At 41.7% G+C, this 21,593-nt stretch overlaps 1 protein-coding gene across 7 annotated transcripts in view; it reads right to left on the bottom strand.

The window, feature by feature from the left end:
- Positions 1-932: 932 nt before the first annotated feature.
- The window catches only part of LOC131224739 (uncharacterized), a 28,624-nt gene continuing 7,963 nt past the window's right edge, over positions 933-21,593 (bottom strand). For 4 of the 7 annotated variants that reach the window (XM_058220057.1, XM_058220060.1, XM_058220059.1 and 1 more), the window contains exons 8-11: positions 18,715-18,800; positions 13,968-14,983; positions 13,489-13,755; positions 12,449-12,738 (exon numbers count right to left, since the gene is read on the bottom strand). In XM_058220057.1, coding sequence (XP_058076040.1) covers positions 13,490-13,755; positions 13,968-14,983; positions 18,715-18,800 — 1,368 coding nt within the window. In that variant the 3' untranslated portion in view covers positions 12,449-12,738; position 13,489. Of the gene's footprint in view, positions 2,578-5,651; positions 5,801-12,448; positions 12,926-13,488; positions 13,756-13,967; positions 14,984-18,714; positions 18,801-21,593 lie in introns of those variants that run through there. The other 3 variants (XR_009161166.1, XR_009161165.1, XM_058220058.1) reach the window with 3 other exon arrangements.

Below are 21,593 nucleotides of genomic sequence, written 5' to 3'. Positions count from 1 at the left end.
ATCATTGGGCAACAAGACCGATATGTATCGCCTAAAACAATAACGACACTTCAGACCTTGTGAGCCAATGTGGGGCTAGCCCCACTACTCATAATAATGGACCAGCCCCCAAACGACCATCACTGTTTTCGGGTCCATTGAAATGCATAGAATAGTGATTCAGGGTTTAGGTAGTCATTGTGCAAGTTCAGTCATTTTCATTGAATTGATCTATAATGCAATTCGCTAAACAAATGATGGAAGAATTACATGTGTTCCCAAATGCAACCCAATGTGAATAAATGTCCGGACGGCCGACATGATGAGCTTGAACAGGGATGGGGAACACCTTGTGATTATATGAGACTGGAAAATCCTGGAAATCAGATCTATTGCCTTCTTTCCTGATTGTTGCTGCATTTCTTTCATACGGGGTGCATTTGCTTTCACAGCAAATATAATAGTGGAATTTCATTATATTTGGTGCAACCAAATGCACCCTAAACCATCTCTTGTTATGCAGAGCATCAATCAAGGATCAAAAGGTTAGTAATTCTTCTAGTATGGCAAAATTTCAAGAATTCAACATCCAAATTGGGATACATGTCCCATCATACGAACAGTCCAGATTAAAATTTTTTTTTTTAAAAAAACTATGGGCCCCACTACGACAGATTAGGTGCATCAGAACAAGATTGATGTCCCGAGGCATTGAGACCCACCTATGATTCTACGAAAGAAAGAGCCATGTAAACAAGGCATCAATTGCATATCTCATTATTTCTATTTCTCATTGAAAACAACTCAAATTCAAGGGCTAACCAAGAAGTGCTAGAAAAAGAGTGCATACAGGGAATGCCAAACTCCTGCTCCCTCCTGTATCTATCCATCTGAATTCAAATTTCTCAAACATAATAAGGGAAAAGAAGAAGAAGAAGAAGAAGAAGAACATATGAACACAGAAAGGGATAAGCCTGCGTTTTTATTCATAATTCATTTGCATTTGAACTTAAATGGACAGAAGAAGCAAGAAATCAATCCAGGCTAATCACTAAGAATTCAATCTCGACACATCTAACTCATGTATAACTTACTCTCTCTGGGACCTACTTGTCAGATTACCTTGAAACAACACATCCTCAGTTTTCGAGTTCGCAATGTTGAAAAGATCATTAGCAACATAGAATTCCATTAGCCCGTGTCCCCTAGCTGATCCTGTCCGTCCATTGACACCCAAATCAAATAAATTCGGGAGCTGGGAGTGGATCTTCAAACTGCCATCAGGACTGTGATAGAACGGGGCAAGAAACCCAGATCCAGGATTAGACAATGCGGTCATTTTGTCTTGACTGATATAACCCGTACTATATTGAGAAGAACCTGTCTGGCTGGTATTTCTGAACTTTTCTTCATGTGGGGGGCCCACAAAGCTACCACATTGCACACTTGAATCAACTGCCAGATTTACTTTTCCAGTGCAGGTTCCGTTCCCCACCGCTTTCGTTCCAAGAGAGTTGCATGAAAGAGGATTGAATCTTTGGTTTTCGATGCAGGTCTCAGGTACAACGGTGGGTAGAGTTAGATAATTGAATTGCGTAGAAGAATCGGTTGTATTGGAATTGGCGGGGAGCGAAGGTCCCCTAATAGACAACCGCCGTCCTTGTCCTCTTCCAGGCTCAGTTCTGTTCAAAACTCCAACAGTTTGGCTGTGACCGTCTTCTTTTTCAAGGACTTCAGCATCAGTCTGACAACCGGCATCCCTTCTCCGTTTGGTGGGCACCACCATGCTTCCATGATCACAGTTCTGAACATTTGCCAACGACCCAATGCTGCTCTGATGGTGGGTTCCAATCCGATCCCGCTTAAGAACACCCGTTGTTGTCAGCATTGGAGCAGTATCTTTCATCATTTTGTGCACCTCTTTCCTCATTGACACCAACATGGCCTCTCTCCCGACTCTAAGTTCCTCCAATACTGTCTCCATGAAATTGCGGATAATATTCGTTGTGGCAGGTTCGCACTGGCTACTCTTGTTCTTCAACCCATCTTCGTGAGATGATCTTCTCTTCATCTTATTGGGTCTTCTCTCAAACTGAAGGCTACCGATATCACGACCTTCTGCGGCTTCAGGTGATTTCAAATTCAAGATAGACTTATGCTTCTTAAAGATCGGTTCAGCACTGGAGCTCGATTCACATCCATTGCTTAAAGAATCAATGCCATTCTCTCTCTTCTTGAATTCCCACTGTTTCTGAATCTTTTTGCCGTGAATCATTTTCAACTCAATATCGCAAACTACAACTAAACAGCACTTAAGCTTCAAAACAAGTAAAAATACACTCACGGGTTATCGAAATAAAAAATTCAACCTCCCGGAGACTTCAAACAAAGATAACTAGTCGTGCTTATCATTGCCGTTTCTTCGAGGAATTTCCCAGAATAAGGTAGCTGCATTAGAGACTAATTATTCGGACCATGTCTTGAAATTGTTGCCTTAGAAAAGTCGAGCCAAATGACAGTGCTGAGGTTTTCTCCTTTCTTTATGCTAAACTTGTGGAGTAATCACAAGGCCAGTGAATTCAGTGTATTGATTGGGACCTGTGACAATCAATACAACTAACTATTTAGTCATTAACATGCATAATTTTTTTAAAGGGCATGCTACAGTGGTACCGTTACCAGCAGATGTGGGGTCCAGTGGAATCTAACCTTTCCATAAGATGGGTCACCTCAGAAAACCTCCGGAACCCAAAAGTTAGACCAATCCAAAACTCAGATCTTCTACAGCAACGGGAACACATCGAGGGGGTAAAAGCCCATTAGCTTGGGAGGTCAAGGCTGTTCAGACCCTTCATCCAGTCCAGATTAAGGGTTATGCCAAGATTCAGGCTGTTTTGGGACTCAGGTGAGCCCCTATGGAATTGAAAGGTGCCAGTCCTTCACAGCTTGTTCCCTTCAATGTGGTCCACATTAATTTTGGATCTGGCTGAGTTTTAGGTAGTAGGGGTTTTTGGAGGTGACTTATCTGATAGACGGGTCGGATGGTGAAAGTATATCACATGGGCCCTACATCTGCCAGGTACCACTATAAGTTTATGGTGTCACCAGTACCCAAAATAAAGAACAATCACCATATGTTGATGCACATCTGTAAGTACAAGAACATCAAGGATACCAAATTTCAAAAACACCCATGAAATGAATTCATTAATTTGGAAGAAAAGGAACCAAACCAGTATGTGTGAGAATTATAGGAATGAAAAAATAAAAGAGGGATGTGATAAGCAGCTTGCATGATAGAAGTAACATGCAGCTCCCTCACCATACATGTGGAAAATGTCTGGTGATCAAGACTGATGATCTAGTGAGCCACCATATGGAAAGGCAATGTCTAAAGAAACAGGGGAACAGACAGTGGCGGTGGCCATCATTGGCCAGCAAAAGGAACAGTCAGCTCAATGACAGCAATTAACGACATTCGACAAACAAATTGCAGAATAACCAGATGGTTTGTCCAAACATAGTGATTCTAGAGTATATCCCATCCATGAGATGGCCCACAAGATCAACAGTTCTGATTGCCGCCCACAAGTGCCAGGAAGATGGCGCTTTGTAATAAGTTAATAACTTCATGCAAGCCATGCATTAGTTCAGTTTTCATTTCACGGAATTGAAAGATAACCATAATCATTTAGCTCTCCTTCACCATACAAATGACTCCCACTCCAACATTTAGGCCTTTTTTTAGAGAGAGAGAGAGAGAGAGAGAGAGAGAGAGAGAGCAGTAAATCGTATTGAACAAGAGCAGTAAATCGTATTGAACAAAGTGTTGGCTGTTAAAATCACGTTTGGACTAAGCCAACACCTCATGTTTAATAATGGTTACATTAAGCATGTTTGGATCCACTATTGAATTGAATCACAATAATTAGTTGAGTTGTGGGTAAAACCGAACTGGTCCCTCACGCGGGAAGAGCGACAATTATCTACAAGTGATAGGCCTCCAAGCTGAGGAAGACCCCCCGAGCAGGGGTGACTGAAGTCCGAGTAGGAAGGCCATCGACACGGGACGAGTAGTTCCTCCGATTCAGAGACGAGCCGCCGAGCTGAGCCATAAGAGGACGGAGCTCGGTGAGAGAGGATTCGGCCCACCAAGAATGTCTACAACACGGGTAAGGAACCCGTGGGGAAGGAGCTTGAGCCCCGAGCTAACAAGGTCGACCATTGCCAAAGGTGGTACGAGAAATCCAGTGGGAATCTCGCCCCTCATCCAGAAGAGAAGGATCCTGCCTGATCTCATCTGAAGATCACTCCGATAGATGCGGGCTTGGTCGAAGATCACTCCAACATATTCGGGCTCGAACGATTATCACTTTGACATCTTCGGAGATGTGTCCGGGATAAGATTCCCGTCAGAACAGGGACTCTCTAGCGTAGCATATTAAGATACAAAAGTTCGGAACAAACCTTATATATACGAGCACTCTAAACCAGAAGTGGGAAGGAGAAAAAATGTGCACTAAAACCTAATTCACATCTTTGAGACCACCACACACCCACTCCCTTCTATCTTCTCTACCTTTTGCAAGTCCATTAGAGGGTGCGGTTTTACATCAATCTTATCTGTTGGCTAGAATCCGGCAACAAGTTGGACAAATTGGAAATGACCAATTCGCAAGTACCTTCCTTAGTATTTATATCAAGGAAGAAGGCTTCAAATTGCATTTCTTTTACTTTCAAGTTGGACTTGAAAGTAATGCAATTGCATCCATCATTGTGAAATACTAATGCAATCACAATTTTGTCTTTCCCTTTTTATTTGAACAAACTAGTCCAATTCAACTGAATAGCGCATATCAAATGCAGACTGATGAATATAGTGAGCAATGCGGAACCCTTTCTGTGATGAAAATTCCCAGATACAAGAAAGCATAGGCATCCAACCACAAAATGCACTGAAAGTAAGAGGTCAGGCTTCGTCACCTTCATAATACCATCTACAGTATCAGCCAACCAAACACCAACATGGCATATGAGGAACCATATGATTCCTCCAGCAACAAATGGGTTCTCATTTTTTACTAGTGGAGCCCACGGTTTGGTGATCTAGACCATTAATCACTTGGTTCCAACAATGGATGGGCAATGGCCAAAAACAAAAAAAAAAAAAACTAATTGTAGAAGATCCAGGCCACTGAAATTGGACCTTTTTTCACTGCAATGTGAACTGTTACTGTATCTCTTTCTCATAGTCCACTTGAAGGACACGAGTTGAAAGGTTGCAGTTCTCACATCAAGCGATTTTCAGGGCATGCTCCAAGGTTTGACGCATCGTCTGAAACCAGAATATATCGTCCAATATATACCGGCATCATCCATGAACAATACGGCTATATCAGCCCATATCAGCCTGATAGAGTGGCAATGGAGGGCAATACAACACCCTATTGGTCGTGAATTATTCGATATGCTAAAACCTATTTGCAAACCATGGCATAGTCCATATGGTGACACCAAACAGACCCAGGTCTGGATCACTGGACCATGGGCCCACATACAAAATGATAAACCCAGTGTACAGTGCATATCCCCTAGTGCAGTATCAAATGATTCTTTGGGAGCATTTATAGTTCTTTCATTTTTGTTAGGTAAGCTACGCTCAAACCCAATACCTCTATGTTGAAAAGAAGACCAACTACCTTGAGATACTCTAGAACATATAAATGTATGTGAGGTTAGCTAAACCCATATTCAACATGCCACTCCAGACCATGTGGTGAAGATTAAAGCAACAGGCAGTTAGAACTACCATGTAGATTACCTGGTCCAAAAATCAGTCCAGTCAACTCATTAGCTTGGCCAGTGTATGAATGAATAGAAAGACGAGAGAAAAAAATCTACCAAGTAGCAGAACAGAAATAGAAGAGCCATAACCATTAAAATCAGCTCTAGAATAGATGCAAGTACACTTGTAGAATTTTTATATATATAAAAAAAGGGAACAAAGACAAAAGACTTTCTTAATCCAAACTGCAGAGTTGCACATGTCTTACTATACTCAAAATATGGGAGAAGATAAGGTAGAGCTAGAAAACCAGAGCATGGTAGAGCTCTTTCTCTACAGTACATGTGGTGTGATGATGCATCAATCAGAATCGTCTATCTAGTGATACCTATGTCAACACTAGATCAATGGTCCCCATTGATATGTTACCTTGCCATGTGTGTGGAGGATGGATGGCTCTACTCATTATCCCCACGACATGCATATCATACTCAACTTATTGATTTGCACAGGTAGGACCCATGTTTTAGTGATATGGACCATTGTCTAATAGACCGACCTAGGTAGACCATGCTATTCAGCTATTGGGACTTTTCCAGTTGAAAATCTAGCACTGATGTAGTACCTCTCTTAACCACCTATTGGAAGGCCATCAATTGAGGGTTAGGATTGTCATACTGAGGATATGTTTAGTGCATGGCAGACCAATCACAGTGATGGTCTGGATCACAGGGACAAGGAGGTCAAAATGCACAAACTGACAACTCAATTCCCATACACCACTCAAATTTATCTTTTTAATAAAAAAAAATCTTTTCTTCTTTATAAGAATTCACAAAAATCAATAGTATCAGCAAGAGAAAAGAAAACATAGAAAATGAAATTACTAATTCCAGCCCAATCCAATGAGAGAGAGAGAGAGAGAGAGAGAGAGAGAGAGAGAGAGAGAGAGAAATGGATATTAAAAAAAGAAAAAGAAAAGGAAAGGCATCAATTTCTAAGAATTGGGAAAAAACTAAAACTAAATATTAAAAAAATATATATATCATTTCTAAGAATCCAATAAAATAATCAAACACAACCCACAAGAAAGGGATATTCAAGAAAAGCATCAATCAAGGCAAACAAATGGAAAAGGGAAAAATGAAGGGGGAAAAAACACCCAAAAGGAATCCAATAAAATAACCAAGCACACACACACAAAAGATACACAAGGAAGCTATCAACAACATGAAGCTTCAAATTAACAACCATAAAAGAAAAACGAAAAGCAAAAGAAACAGAAATCTAAAGAGGTTAAAAAATCCAAACAGCAGAAAAATAAGAACCACAGGAATCAATCAGCTCAAAATACAAGTACCCATATACTATATACAATATATGTACACATACACATACATACCAAAAGCAAAAACAACAAAATTGGTTGAAGAATGTAGTTTATAGATACATATATGTACCCATCATACATACATACATGTGAAAGCAACACAGGAAACAGGGTCTTGTCAAGAATGGTGTATTATAACCCATACATATGCATACACATCACACATACATACATACATGTCAAAAGCAAAAATAGGAAACTGGGTTTGGTGAATAATGGTGTTTTACACATACATACATGTACATATCATACATAACTACATGTCCAAAGCAAAACAGGAAACTAGTATTGTGTAGAATAGTGTTTTACTCATACATATATGTACACATCATGCATATATATCCCAAAGCAAAAACAGGAAACTGGGTACTGTGAAAAATGGTGTTTTACACATACATACATGTACACATCATACATACATATGTCAAAAGCAAAAACAAGTGAGGTTTGTGCATAATGGTATTTTTATACATCTATACATGTTAAAAGGAAAAACAAGGAACTGGGTTTTGTGAAGAATGGTGTTTCACACATCCTTAAATGATACATGTATGCATACATACATACATAATACATACGAACCAAGAGCAAAATCAAGAAACTGGGTATTGTGTAGAATGCGTTTACAAGCAAACTCACCTCACTGCATTTCATGATTCTCTCTCTCTTTCTCATTGAGTGAGTGATGTGTAAGTGTGGCACAGCCATGGGGTTTTGCTTTTCTGAGAATGAAAACATGCAGTGAAATAATAAATGATATATAAATATAGGACTGATAGCATGTACTTCGGGAGCATCAGATATGGTAATCAACTGGAGACCATGGCACGTGTAAGGTGATCAGGACCAGTCAAAAGATGGAGGACCCACTAGGAATGGCCATGAATCTTTACCTGGACCAGATCTACTAATGTGTTGGGATAGCCATGTCCAGTGTACAATAGGAAGGATCTGGACGGTCCAGATTGATTCTTACGCCTGATAACTAATTAGGCCAGGGCCCACTTGACCAAACCTCATCTGAATTACTTAAAAACTGTTGTGTAGCTGGCCATGGACCGGAATCCTAACAGCCAAGCTCTGTGGGCTGTACATGTAATATACTCCGTCCATTCCGTGGGAACCCTTATTTGAACCGTACATGAAAGTATCAGCCCAATAAAAATTAGGGTGGTTCATGCTAGTGGGAGTAGTTTAAATTTGTTCTTATAATATACAAGTCCACACGTTGTGATCCACTTAAGTTTTGAATTAGGTTGATTTTTAATCTTCCATTCATCCTTGTTGAACCAAACCTGATTAACGGGTTTGATTAAAGATAAAGACCACGTTGGCCCCATGCATAGGCCTGTAGTCGACATCTCATCCCCATTGCTTCATGTGCTGTGGCCCACCTGAGCTATGGATCTAGTTGATTTTATTTTATTTTTGCTCTCGGGGATCTAAGATAGTGGATAGAGTTGATTCTACATATACAACTGGTGGGTCCCACAGAGCTTAGATGTTGGATGGTTAGATGGCCTACTCTTGGAGAGGCCCACGTGTTGGCTGGTTTTGGTGCTCCGGAGGTGTACTTGCCTTTTCTACTATTAATTAAAATAAGATGGCTTTCATCTCCACTTCGATACTGGGAATGATTTTCAAGGCTGCAATAACTGCGGAGAAATTGATATTTCCACCCCCAACTTTTGAAAACTTCAACCCCACGAGTGTATTTGGGTCAATAGAAGGTAGCCGCTTGTCTGGGTGAGGTGATTATGTACGGTGGCTGTAATAATAAGTTATGATACAACCACTTTTTTCGCCAATGTATCAAATGTGCAGGATATCCTATCCACACAAAAGATGGGCCACATCACAATGGTCATCTTAGATGAAAATCAGGCCCATCAACTTCATCATCAATTGACAACAGAAGGTATGTCTTAGAAGTTCTGGTGTGGCCAATCTAATATCTTTAATGGCCTGATTTTACACCAGTGATTATCATCATGCTGTGGTCATCTTTTATATGGACAGGATTTTCTATTTATGTGAGACGTTGGCAGGAAAATGATAGCTGCATCATAGCTTTATCCAATCATCTCTCTTTCAAGTGAAAAGATTGTGTGCGCAGAGTGTGCATTTTGGGAAGTGGGTGCGCACACGTCTCCCACTATCCATTATGGTTGGGGCGGATCTTGGATCTTAACAACCATTTCAAAATACACGTTTGAAAATTGGTATGCTGGAATGGTTTCTGGATTCCAGGGACGACTTTTAAGTGGTGGGAGATAAGAGGCGCACGTCTCTTGGTACTCGCTGTGCGCATTGAAGTCAAGGGCTGAATGATAAAAGCCCGACTATCTGCTTTCCCGAAGGCTAGAGTTTCCTGTTCGTTGCGAACAGGGAGCTTTCAAGGTTGGCTACCTGACCTATAAATGTGGGGCCCATGGTTGGTTTATCCGATCCATTGATCTGATGTCCCCTATCATGGATAAACCATGCTAAAAAATTCTACCAAATTGTAAGATCCCAACCATAAAAAATATATATATTTTTTCCAGTAGATGTGGACTGTTGGTGGATTTCTTCTTAACCGGGTATTCACATGCCAACAATGGAAAGGTTAGAGTTAACCAAATGAAGAGCTTCTTTGGCTATTATTCCATCCATGATAGGGCCCATCAGATCAATGGATTGGAAAAACCAACCATTCGTCTCACTTTACAGATTACGAACTCAGCCCCCCTAGCATACGATGGAGGCGGTATCCTCTACAACGTTTGTACAATAAGCTTATTTGACAACTCTTCTGGGTTTTGTGGCTACTGTTATTTGTGCAGAGAATCCAACCCGCCCAAAAGGGTCAGCCTAGCCATAGAAGTACAGACACTTAAAAATAAAGATGATCGAACCATCAGGTAGGCGACCAGATGAAATTTGGATGTTTCTGGGTATATGTCCATTGTTCTCTTCGGCGTGGGCCACTTAATGATAGCATAGGCCTGATTTTTGGCTTATCCCATCATCCTGGTGGGAAACACTTGATGGGCAGGTTGGATGTGACACCACAACACCCTAGACCCTACACAGGCTGTTGAACAACATCCACAGCAAGCTTACCCTCATTTTAGTAACTTTCACACGTAGGTGAATAATAGTAATAGAAGAAGCTTCTTCTGGTGGAGGATCCGACCTCAATCAGATATTTTCTCGTTTTTAGAGAAATTACAGAAACTGTTTACGTGGTACATACGTACACAAAACCAAAACCGTCCTGATGGTGAGCCTATCTATAGATGAGTTATAGATCAAATAGTTACACTAAGCCTCTCATCCTAACTGGTTGGTTGGTAGAAATATGAATGACGGTTAAGATAAGAGTGGTCAATGGTCCAAATTTGAAAGAAATAAACGTGGATTAAAAAGAGGTCATGATCGTTAATCACCATATTCATAGTCGGGCCGATCCTTTCGACCCGATTCAGCTCATTCGGGCTAAAGAGTCTCGGCCAGACCAACCCTCGATCCGAGGGAAAGGCAAAAGGGACCAAATTATGAGGCTCGTGCTGTTCATAATACAAGGACAAACTCATAGGACGTAGCTCTTCAGGCTCTTCTGCCATGCATTACGACAATCCAGACCGTCCAAATCTCCGAGTAGGGGAAGAGATATATATCCTATCCATTATCCTTAAAAATTAATCATAACCATTCCTTTAGAATTTGGACCACTCCCATATACTTTTGACCGTTATTTGAATGGTTTAGATTGCTTAATCAGTGTGATTTTTGAGATATGGTCAGGATTGCTTGATCAGTGTTATTTTTGAGATATGCTCCGTCCATTGATGTGCGTGCACTAAATGCCCACTACATCGGACGCGGATTTCCTGCGAAAGGGAAAGCCTTTCGCAGGAAGTTCCTGCGCAAGGATCTGGATGGGGCCCACTACAATGTATGTGAGAAATCCATTCTGTACATCCGTTTTGAGATCTCATTTTAGGGCGTACGACAAAAAATGAGGCGAATAAAAAACTCAAGTGGGTCACGCGAGAGGGAAAATTAGTGAAAGAAATTTCTACCGTTGAAATCTTCCCAGGCTCCACCTTGATGTTTATATGTTATCTAAACCGTTTATAAGGTCATTGTCAATGGGATGAAGTGAAAAAACCAAAAATATAGACTGATACAATAATTTTTTGGGCATAAGAATGCTTCAACGGTGCTCACTGAATGATCACTGTTTCCTCTCGTGTGTCCTACTTTAGTTCTATATACACCTAATTTTTTATCTCAACTCCTTAAATGATCTCGAAAAACGGATGGACGGATTGGATTTATCAAAAACATGTCTGCGGGCCCCACCCAGCATCCTTGCGCTGGAACTTCCTGCGAAAGGCTTTCGCAGGAAATCCGCGCCCACTACATCCAGCAGGAATGAGAACATACACACGTTCGCCACAACTGCAAACGACATGGAGGCTGCCTGCTGGATGGCTTGGATCTTGCACAAAACTGCTAGAGCAGGTGGGCGCAGCAAAATAGTTGAATAAAACACATCACAAACCTTCTACTTAAATAAAGTTGGGTAAAAGAGGAAGCTGTTTAGGCCCATTCGTGGGCAGGTTTCTCCGGGAGCGAAGGGCAAGCTCAGAACACTTTCACTTTAAAAAAAAAAAAAACGACAAAAAGGAAAAACTACAAAGGGACGCGCTCTGGTCTGTAAGCTTACGATGCTGCCGGCCTGAATTGGGGTCACTGTTGTATTCATAGAATCCAACCCATCCATAGGGTGGGCCACAGAACCAGCTGGAAGGGAATGCCCACCCTCGAATTCCAAGGGAGCCTACCCAAGTCACAAAACAGCCTGAATTTTAGCTTGACCCTTCTTCTGGACTGGATGAAGGGTCTGAACAGCCTTGATTATATATACACAACAAACAGAGAAACCCATAATAATCAACATTGGGCATCCCTCTCAATATATTCTCTGTGCTGTGGCCCATCTGAATTTTAGATCAGGCTGATTTTTTTAGCTCTGGAAGTTTTCTGAGGTGAAGCGGCTTATGGACGGGTGGGATTCTGTGAACACATCAGTGGTACACCACATCTGCCTGGAGTGCACCCCAACTAGAAATGCAGCCCGGTGAAGGCCTAGTATCGAGTGCATTGGCCTGATTTTAGGGCAATAGTCTGCACATTGGTGGGTCCCACTTAATGCACGGCTCGGATATCCACCACATGCAAGGTTAGAAGGGTCAGATCACGCACTCAAAACACCAAAGCAAGCTTCTGGAGAGGAGAGGACGTAGAAAGAAAGCTTGCAACAAACTAACAAGGATTATTACAGATACTTTTTTTTAAAAAAAAATAGAACATAAAAAAGCAAAACCATTATAATCCTCACTAAACTCAGAACCAAAATCAAAGCCGCTCGCGTTGCCAGAAGCTTTTCCTTCACACAGAAGAGCCCTGCTAAAACTGGAACCTCTGCTAAGAATATTTATATGAGGTTTGCTAATTCCACATGGGTGCCGGTATGGGAAACGTGTGCAAGATCTAAGCTTTCCATCAGCTGAGCTACACTGCATCTTCTCATCTGAAAATCAGGCCATTTCACACCTCAGCTGGACCATGGCGTAGAAAACAAATGGATGGCCATAAAATAATTGTTTTAGGGTTGTCTGGATTGGGGATCCCAGACAGGCGGATTAAGTCTTATCCTGATTTCGGCAGGTCCCATGCACTCCGCGTAGGACTTCACCACACTAAAACGACCCTTTCCTCTGCATAAACACAGTTAGCAGCATTTTTTTTCTTTCTTTTCTTTTCTTTTTTTTCTTTGAAAGGAGCAGTTTATTGAAAGCCAGCAAAGGGCAAGAAAACAAAAGGGTAAAAAAACAGAAACCAACAGAAAGCTACTCTATAGTAGCTAGAAACCCCCAGTTAGCAGCATTTTGTTTTGTTATTTCTAGAACTTAATTGTATTTAAGGAGAGGAAAGTATGAAGTGAATCCTACGTGGAGGGCATGGAGAGCCTGCCGAAATAGGGATTAGACTTAATCCCGATTATCTGAGAACAAACCATTAACCGTCAGTTTACTTTGTGCATTGGGGTCCACTTGAGCAAAAATGTCAGATTTCTCATGCGGATGACCTACACAATGTTTACAACCAGATGAAAGTCACAGATTTCACACATGTATTCCATGTTGGCACAAGTGCCTAGGTGCGGAGTGCCGATGGGCAGGGGTTCCAGACACGTGTGGAATTAGCAAACCTTATTTGGATCCGGGAAACCGCAAATTTTGGTATGGGAAAGAAAATAAAGGTGTATATCACTCTCTACCTCAGCCATTGCTTCTCTTCTTGGGAATGTATTTAAGCCTGCAACCTTTCTCAGCCTTTGCTCTGAACTTGGGCTTATCAGAACCACCGGCTGCAGCCTGGCCCACCCCAGCCAGCCGGTTTTCTGCACTGCCAAGGATGCTGCGACCATCCGATGGTGATGGTTCCTCCGTGCAAGGGCCATCAAGAATCTCGAGGCACTCTGGAGTTTCAGTTTCAGGGGTAAGGACCAGCTTCACATGGTCTGTGGCCATAGCCTCCTTCCATCCTGCATGGTACATCAAAATCAAGGAGATCTCAATAAAATCTACAGAAGAGGGGATGAATAGTCTGGGCCATCCAAAGTTGGGGCCCACCTATACAGTTGTGGGGCCAAGAAAAACTGCTTTTCCTGGCCTATGACATATGGTAACTCAAGAAAAAAAAAAGAAAAAAAAAAAAAAAATCTCCACAACATGCATGATAGAATGAAATTCTTACGCTGGGCAAGAAAAGCCTCTGCAGCACGGCTATATTCTCCACCGTCAGCAGCTCTAAAAGAATCCTCAGACCTACTGGAACAGCTATCAGCAATCACACGACAGGCCAGACAGCTCTCATCTGACAGAATCCTTTCAACAGTTGTGCCAGAAACTCCATTGGTTTCGACTTCTCTTTTGCTGCTTTGAACCACCACAGGGCCTCCATCAAATTCCTGCCGGCCCACTGGCCTCCACAGCTTCACCATGAGCCGGTTCACACCATTCTGACCTGAGTCTTGCTTGGCAGGCTTCTCTTGGACACCATCACATCTCAGGAGATGATGATCGGCCGAACACTGATCAAGAGCAGCCGCCTGATTATCATCTTGATGGTGGCTGTTGGAACTTCCAAGGGTGACACAAATCGAACCAATCAAGAGCTCACAGTTGTCATTCTGTTCCAGTTGGTTTATGGATTCCCTTGGTCTTCTACCATTCGAATTGCAACCATCTCCTTCGCCCTCAACCTTGGTTTTGCGGGTCCACACCTTATGGCCATTGACTGAAGGTGCGGCTTTCTGCTGATCTCTATAGCTACAGTGCTTCTGCATGACTACCGACTTTGGCACCGGAACCTGACCCAAATGAGAACCATTCAGTGTGTTCCTCAGAAGTTTCGGCGCCGGCCATCGAGAAAACTGCCGCTGGCTGCTTCCCATATGAATTCGGGCTCTGTACTCTCCATTCTGACCATTGGCCAAGTCGGATCCTGAGCAGCACCTGACATCCACTTCCATGTCAGCATCCAAAGATCTGACAGGTTCTGGAAACAGTTGGACAGGTTCCAGTGATGCTTCCGGTGGATTTGAATCAGATTCCGAGGGGGTATCTGGATTAGACAGTGCTGCAGAAGAAGATGAACCCTCAGCATTATCTGGAGAGCACTCTTTGAAATCTACCTTGTCCCCGTCCTTCGCTTTCTGCTCTTTCTGCCTCAGCTTCTTCAGCCGCTTCCTTTCTAAGAGTTCAGCCTGCCTGCAGGAAAGAGAGAAGGAAAGAACAAGGAAATTGGTTCTCAACCATAACAAATGTGGAAAATGATGTCAGAAATATCGCCCATCAGAGCTAAAAAAATGTTCTTGGTGTGTATTTGATTATGAGTAGAACCTACACCAAGACTTCCTCTATGCACGCGTTAACCCAAAACCAAACTCACTGACCAGGGCAATACACAGGAATGCTGGAGTTCAAGTGATATAAATCATAGTTCTAAAACTCGGTGTCTTCAGTCAAAACTTGCTTTTGGTCGTGTTGAGTGGAGGCGAGTCGGACAAGTTAGCGAGTTGACTCGATGAATCACGCCGAGCCGAGGTCAAGTCAGGCTTACAACCCAGTTTCATGATGACTTGACTTGTCTGACTCATATCAACTCAACACGACTCGAAGCGAGTCACTTGCTTGCGAAGCGTTTTTTAACGAAAAATAAAAAAATTGGCTTTTGAACACAAGATCTCAAGTAGAACAAGCAATGCTCTAACCAAAAAAGAAAAAGAAAAAGAGGCAAGTATCATTTGCTTGGTTTTTGGTTTTTTTTAAAAGATAGCTGACACTATATTAACAAACAATGAGAAACAAAGCACAAGGGAAGCGGTGCCAACAGGGCAACCCAAGATTAAAGAAGAAAATTGATACAACAATCTCCCCATAGATTAGAGTAAGAAGCCCATTCAATTACTAATGCTCTCGCCCTATAAGAGATGAGATTCACCGGTTTGGAGATGTTGAAGCATCTCGCATTCCTTTCCTCCCACAAAGCCCACCAAACCGCAATCAAGGTCATCTTCCATAGTCTTGTCTTGCCCTTTCCTATCCCCACTCCATGCCAAGCCAAAAGCAAGGCCTCCACCGAACCCAGAAGAGCCCACAGAACTTGGAAACGAGAGAGGATATCTGCTCACACCAACCGCACAATAGGGCAATGCACGAAGAGGTGATCAACCGATTCCTCATTATGCATGCATAAAATGCATATGTTAGGCAATACCATACTCCTCTTGCAAAGTTTGTCGATAGTTAGGACTTTCTTCCTAACCATTAAGGAGGAAGTGTTCAAAGAAATCGGTTTTGCAGTAGGGAGAGGAGATAGAATCAGCTTTTGGTCAGATTCATGGGTAGGGAATGGAGTTCTAAAAGAAAAGTTTCCGTATTTACCACATTGTGGCTAATCAGGACATTTCAGTAACAGCTAGTTATTCTGTGATTGGGGTTGTGGTAGTGTGGAATGTGGAGTGCAGAAGGAATCTCTGTGACAATGAGGTTGAAGAGTATGTGGCTCTATTAAAATGTATTCGAGATGTCAAGATAGATTCGGAAAGCAAAGATAAGTTAGTTTGGAACAAACACAAATCAGGAAAGTTCTCCGTTAAATCGTTCTACAAGTGCATTGACAAAGGAGCGGATAAGGAAGAAGAGACATACACCAACAAGATCTGGAAGTACAAAGCTCCTCCAAAGATTGTAGGGTTTACTTGGTTGGTGGGCAAGAATAGAGTTCTCACGATTGACAATTTAAGAAAAAGAGGGCTGATTCTCACTAATGTCTGTCTATGTTGTATGTCTAATGAGGAAACAGTGAATCATTTATTTATTCACTGCCCCTTCATCAGCCATATCTGGAAGGAAGCTTTTTAAAGGCTTGGCATGGTATTTCTTTCGAGAAGAATAAGTTGTCGCTATGGAGAATGTCGCTTCTCGCTGTCTGGTGGGCAGTATGGAAAGAAAGAAATGGCAGATGTTTTAACGGGATATCCAAATCAGCAGATTATGTTGCTGCTAGAGCTAGATTGTTAGTTGTTGAATGGGCTGTTAACATAGAAAAATTAAAGGGCTGCAATTTGCTGTTTTTAGGTTCGTAGTAGTCTGTGTAGCTCCCTCAGCGGTGCAGTCTACCGTTTTTGTAGTCTCTTTCGTTTATTAATATCATATGTGACTTTTCAAAAAAAAAAAAGTTAGGACTTTCTTCCTACCAACAAGCCAACTAAAAGCCGCAAACTTAGGAGGGACATCAAAGTGCCAAACGTCTCTAGTTGTACCCCAAGCGGGTTGAGAAAAAAAAGGGGTTCAATGGCTGCATTCTTTAATGGTTGGAGACGACAAAGTGACAGTATTGCTTTGTCGCTAGAAGCAATGGTGGTGCGTCGACTACAAGTCATGGTGTTGCTTTCTCGCTAAAATCGATGGCAGCGCATCGAGTATGGGTGCTTTCTGACTACGGGTGTCACGCCAGAATCAATGACCTGTTCCCGGGGCGCGCTTCCAATGGTCGATTTTCGAGTCCCATTGGCATGGATTTGAGGGGAATACTCCCTTTGCAATTCGGAATCTCGCCCCCACTCCGTGTTTTTAAAAAAGCATCTGAAAATGGGATTTGGATTACACTTGAATCCAAAATCCTCCAATTCCACGCTGCCAAGCGCACACACAAAAATCTCAAATCCCCTCAATTACGCTAGATTCCACGCTACCAAATGACCGTTAAAAAGACTAGGAGTTCGACCAATAAAAATACCCATTTGAGGAAACCTAACAGGTCCATGAGGCCAATTAATTTATACACCTTAGGACCATGTGCAATGAAAACTGAAGATGACCCAACATGAGGGGAACTTTGATTGGGCTTGAAGTGACAGCAAAGAGGATGAGGGGAGGGCAAAAAAGGGCATGGATCAAGGAGGTGACAAGGGAAGGCTTGTTCACTTGCAAAGGATGGGACCTAGGATGATTCTGATGAGGAAGATACAATTCTGACAAGGAGGATGACCCTAGAAAACACCACTTTCAGAAATATCAAAAAGGCCCTTTCCACAAAAGGGACCATTGGTTATTAGAGGCAGCAAGAACTAGGAATGGGTGCAGGAGCATAAGCAGCAGGGGGAACAAGAAAATAAGCTCATGGTTATAAGCATCCTGGAATTATATGATTTGGAAGTGGGAGCCATAGTGACAAATCTTGTTCATGGCAATTTTTTGGCCCAGGAATTTCTCTGGAAGTTTTCGGATTTAGACATTTTCAACACAATATAATCAAGAAAATCTCGCTAAAATAAAATATATAAACATATATATTAATACTACAATTTACCAAATAAATTTAACAATTGAATAAAAAAGTAAACACTGATTTTCTTTTGTCTCATATAAATAATTTATCCGTTAAAAAATCGCAATAGTTTGCAACAAAATAGACAAAAATTAGAACTTTGAGATTTTGAAAACCTCGCGATATTACCGAGAGAATACTGTTTAATCAAAATTCTGCGATAATATCTTGACATTTTAATCTTGCAACATTTGTCACAATGGTAGGAGCAACAACCTACATGTGTACTTTGGTCCTTTACAACAGGAGAACAGGCATGTCAATGTTTTAGTCCTATTGTATGACTGACTTTTTAGTTGGGGTCCCATCATTGCTCAAGAAACATGAAAAAGAAAAGTCATTTGCAATTTCTTGGAAGCCAATGTCATGGAGTGAGCTCTTAGAATGGAAGTTCTAAAAAAATCTCCACATGCTTGCAAATTCATACCACTAACCACAAATATTATACCCATAAACATCACAAACTAAGCCGATTTTCATAATTTTCATTCACCAATTTCAGTTTCTTTGTTCCTTTTTTTTTTTCCCCAATTTTCTAGTAATCAGGTAAATGGGCCAGTTTGCACTGCATTAGTTAATATGTAATTTAGCCTGATCCAGAAGGTACCTCTTTTGAGCAGCTTCCTCTTCCTCCACCAGCAACTTTTGGCACCTTAGAGCTTCAGCATCCTTATCAGCGAGCCATGCTTTAACCTTTAAAAAAAAAAGTGTTATCCAAACCATGATCAGAAAGGTAAAAGTTTGTAACAAGCTAGAAATTAGAGACACCTATCTCAGGTACAGGATTAGGTAGTGGATTCACTTGAACCCAAAACTCAGGATATACGGCCATCATTTCCTCTTTTTTTAAGGGTAATATGAAATTAATTTGGGGACAAAGATAAGATTACAAAGGGAGGGATCCCCTGTTAATAATGGTTGGAGAGGGATTTTTCCTACCATGCCAAAACTGTCAGGTACACATCATCTCCTTCCCCTGGGAATGAACGGAAAAAGAGAACCACCCTAGTTTTAACTCCCTCCCCCCTCCCCTCCCCTCCCTCCCTCGCTCCCTCCCTTTCTCAATCTCAAACAAGAAAAGAAAAAGAAAAGCAAACCTAAAGAAGCACCCTCAGTGAGCCCACTCCCCGATATACAAGGCTACCCAATGAGAAACCCCACACTAGAGTTCTTAACATTACAAAAACAATGCTTATTTCTTTGCAACCAAATGGCCCAAAAGGTAGCCAACCACACCAGCTTCCATTTCTTCCTTCCAAACAAACCACCCTCCTCTCCATGCCACGCTGTTAGTAGGTCCGCAGCCGAGCAAGGAATCACCTAACACAATTTCCTCTACTCATCTCGCCAAACTCAAAGGTTAAATTTCCTCAAAAGATGCCTATTTAATGGCATTAGAGTTCCCCATCTATGATTGTAGGTAGTGCACATAATTTTTGAGTTCCTTCATAACCACCCAAGAAATCCGTAGCAACCTCATCGGAATCGAAGAACCCACTTGCAAAAGCATGGCAAGTCCTCCCCACCCTAATGATCTCCCAATCCCAGCCAAGGGGGATCACGCAATAACACCTCTTCAACCTCCAACCATCCTCTTCTCAGATTGTCATGTGAGGCTTGTGAATTCCTTCAATGCCAAAGCCTAGATGATAATCCTACCATACACTCTAACAACGACCTGCCCCATGTTTTCCATTTGTTTCTAAAGGCTCATTATTCCAGACCCTCCAACGTGACTACCACATAACTGGAAGAGAAACTATTCGTTTGATTTATAGACGAGATGCATGCCTGCAAACATTCTCCATGTCACCTCAAATAAATTAAGGTCGAGACCCCAAACCCCTTGGGCAACATAGACGGCAGATTAGGAGGAGATGATTATTGGATTCCCATCTTGTAAACATAGGAGGCAGACATGAACTTCTTTTTCCCCCTACTACAAAGGTGACGGATTTTGTCACTCCACCAACCACCAGAACATAGAGACTCCTGGACACCTCTATCAACCAAGTGCCACGCCAATGGGCTTTAGACTCAACTACATCAGTTATCTTCATGTGAAAAGTCCAAAGTCCAAACTGAAAATTCACTCAGATCCCACTTCAGTATTCTTCTGCCAATTTAAGAAGACAGGATAGAAAAACCTTCCAGAAAGGATAGGAGCTGGGCCAACGAAACAATCTCCTCATCTCCTAGGTTCTTCCAGAACCTAGCCTTCATGTCATCCCCAATTATGCATCTAATACCATCACAAAGAAGAGCCCCACTCTTTGAATCACTTTCCAAGCTTTGAATGTTCTATAGTTAGGGCAAGGACAAGGAACCCACCCACCACCCATTACTCCTTACCTAGCATATATGCTCTTCTTCCATAGGAAATCAACGTCTGTGAGAACCACCATCATTGGCCTAGGACTACCATAACGGCTTAACCATCGGCTTCGGTCTTATGATGGCCATGTCTCCCACCTTTTATTTTTAACCTTTTTCCATTCAACCAAATGGTACTTCACCTTATCCTTTATACCCCCTCCACAAGAATTCCCTTTTGATCCTTCCCAATCTGTCCACAATTCTCACCTGACATTGGCACAACATTGTGAAGTCGAAATGTATGTTGGAGAGGGTTACTTTAATATTAATCCACCCATCATTTTTTTTTTTTGAAAGGTTCCTCCAATCGAGGGAAACATACTTGCTTTACCAAGTGGATAACCTTTTCTCCACACTTTCCACAACCATCAAAATACTCTTCCGCAATTTTCCTTTATAAAATGGAGGGGCCAAATGTATCAATAGGAGAGACCCAGCTTGACAAACCAAAACGAGGCAAGTCTTCATACTTAGAACAATTCTTGACCAGATAACATTTCGAAGCATCACAAGATTGCTTTCAAATGAAGCATCGGTTGTTCAAAAGCATCAAATAAAAGAAGTTTGTCCTCCATACTGGAGATGTGAAACCTCAAAGTCCAATTATCCAACCTTTACAAGACCTCCTCAGTACCTTTTTTTAAAAGGTACCCTCCTCAATACCTCGATTAAGATGTCCACTAAAAGCCTCGAACACCACAAGGAAAAATAAAGGGGAGAGGGGATCCCCTCATCTCAAGCCCTTGTGACTCCTAAAGAATCTTTTAAGGCCCATTGATAGAAAACAAAGGGATGTGGCAGACATACAGCTTTTCATGCATCCCCACCATGTAGTAACAACTTGAATCCCCTCATCATGTATTCAAGAAAACCACAATCCATACAGTCATGTGACTTTTCCAAGTCCAATTCCCTTCTAATATATATAAAAATAAATAAATAAATAAATAATAATAATAATAATAATAATAATAATAATAATAATAATAATAATAATAATTATGCCAATACCACCAACGCCCCACCGAAAATCCCCTCCAAGTCCAATGTGTAAAGACCATCTTGTCCATGACTTTTAGTGTTTTACACCACACAACTGAGCTTCTGAGT

Source organism: Magnolia sinica, chromosome 14 (genome assembly GCF_029962835.1).
Source record: "Magnolia sinica isolate HGM2019 chromosome 14, MsV1, whole genome shotgun sequence".
NCBI classification, from domain to species: Eukaryota; Viridiplantae; Streptophyta; class Magnoliopsida; order Magnoliales; family Magnoliaceae; genus Magnolia; species Magnolia sinica.
This window is presented reverse-complemented; position numbering and strand designations above follow the sequence as displayed.